This window comes from Trypanosoma rangeli, assembly GCF_003719475.1.
Source record: "Trypanosoma rangeli strain AM80 chromosome Unknown Tra_15.4_contig_00475, whole genome shotgun sequence".
NCBI classification, from domain to species: domain Eukaryota; phylum Euglenozoa; class Kinetoplastea; order Trypanosomatida; family Trypanosomatidae; genus Trypanosoma; species Trypanosoma rangeli.
The window spans coordinates 9,036-9,500 of NW_021706215.1; the positions used below are offsets into that span (position 1 = coordinate 9,036).

Below are 465 nucleotides of genomic sequence, written 5' to 3' on the forward strand. Positions count from 1 at the left end.
AACGAGGAGCGTATCAAGCTGCTGCTGCGGGACCAGGAGCAGCTGCAGAAAAAGTTAGCAGGGAGGGAGCCTCTGAGCCGCATCAATTTGAAGGAGGAGTACGACGCGCTGAAGAGCTTTGTGGACGGCTCTCTTAAGCCGCAGATATCGCGGTTGAAGCGGATGAACGGGGAGAAGGATCTTGACCTGCGGGCAAACGAGGAGCGTATCAAGCTGCTGCTGCGGGACCAGGAGCAGCTGCAGAAAAAGTTAGCAGGGAGGGAGCCTCTGAGCCGCATCAATTTGAAGGAGGAGTACGACGCGCTGAAGAGCTTTGTGGACGGCTCTCTTAAGCCGCAGATATCGCGGCTGAAGCGGATGAACGGGGAGAAGGATCTTGACCTGCGGGCAAACGAGGAGCGTATCAAGCTGCTGCTGCGGGACCAGGAGCAGCTGCAGAAAAAGTTAGCAGGGAGGGAGCCTCTG

The 465-nt window shown here is 57.4% G+C and overlaps 1 protein-coding gene across 1 annotated transcript; it reads left to right on the top strand.

Annotated features, from left to right (window-relative positions):
- Positions 1 to 162: 162 nt before the first annotated feature.
- TraAM80_08871 (uncharacterized protein) lies at positions 163 to 465 on the top strand (the record flags this gene model as incomplete). Its single annotated transcript, XM_029385596.1, has 1 exon — positions 163 to 465. A coding segment is annotated over one exon (303 nt), but the record flags the coding sequence as incomplete, so codon positions are not given.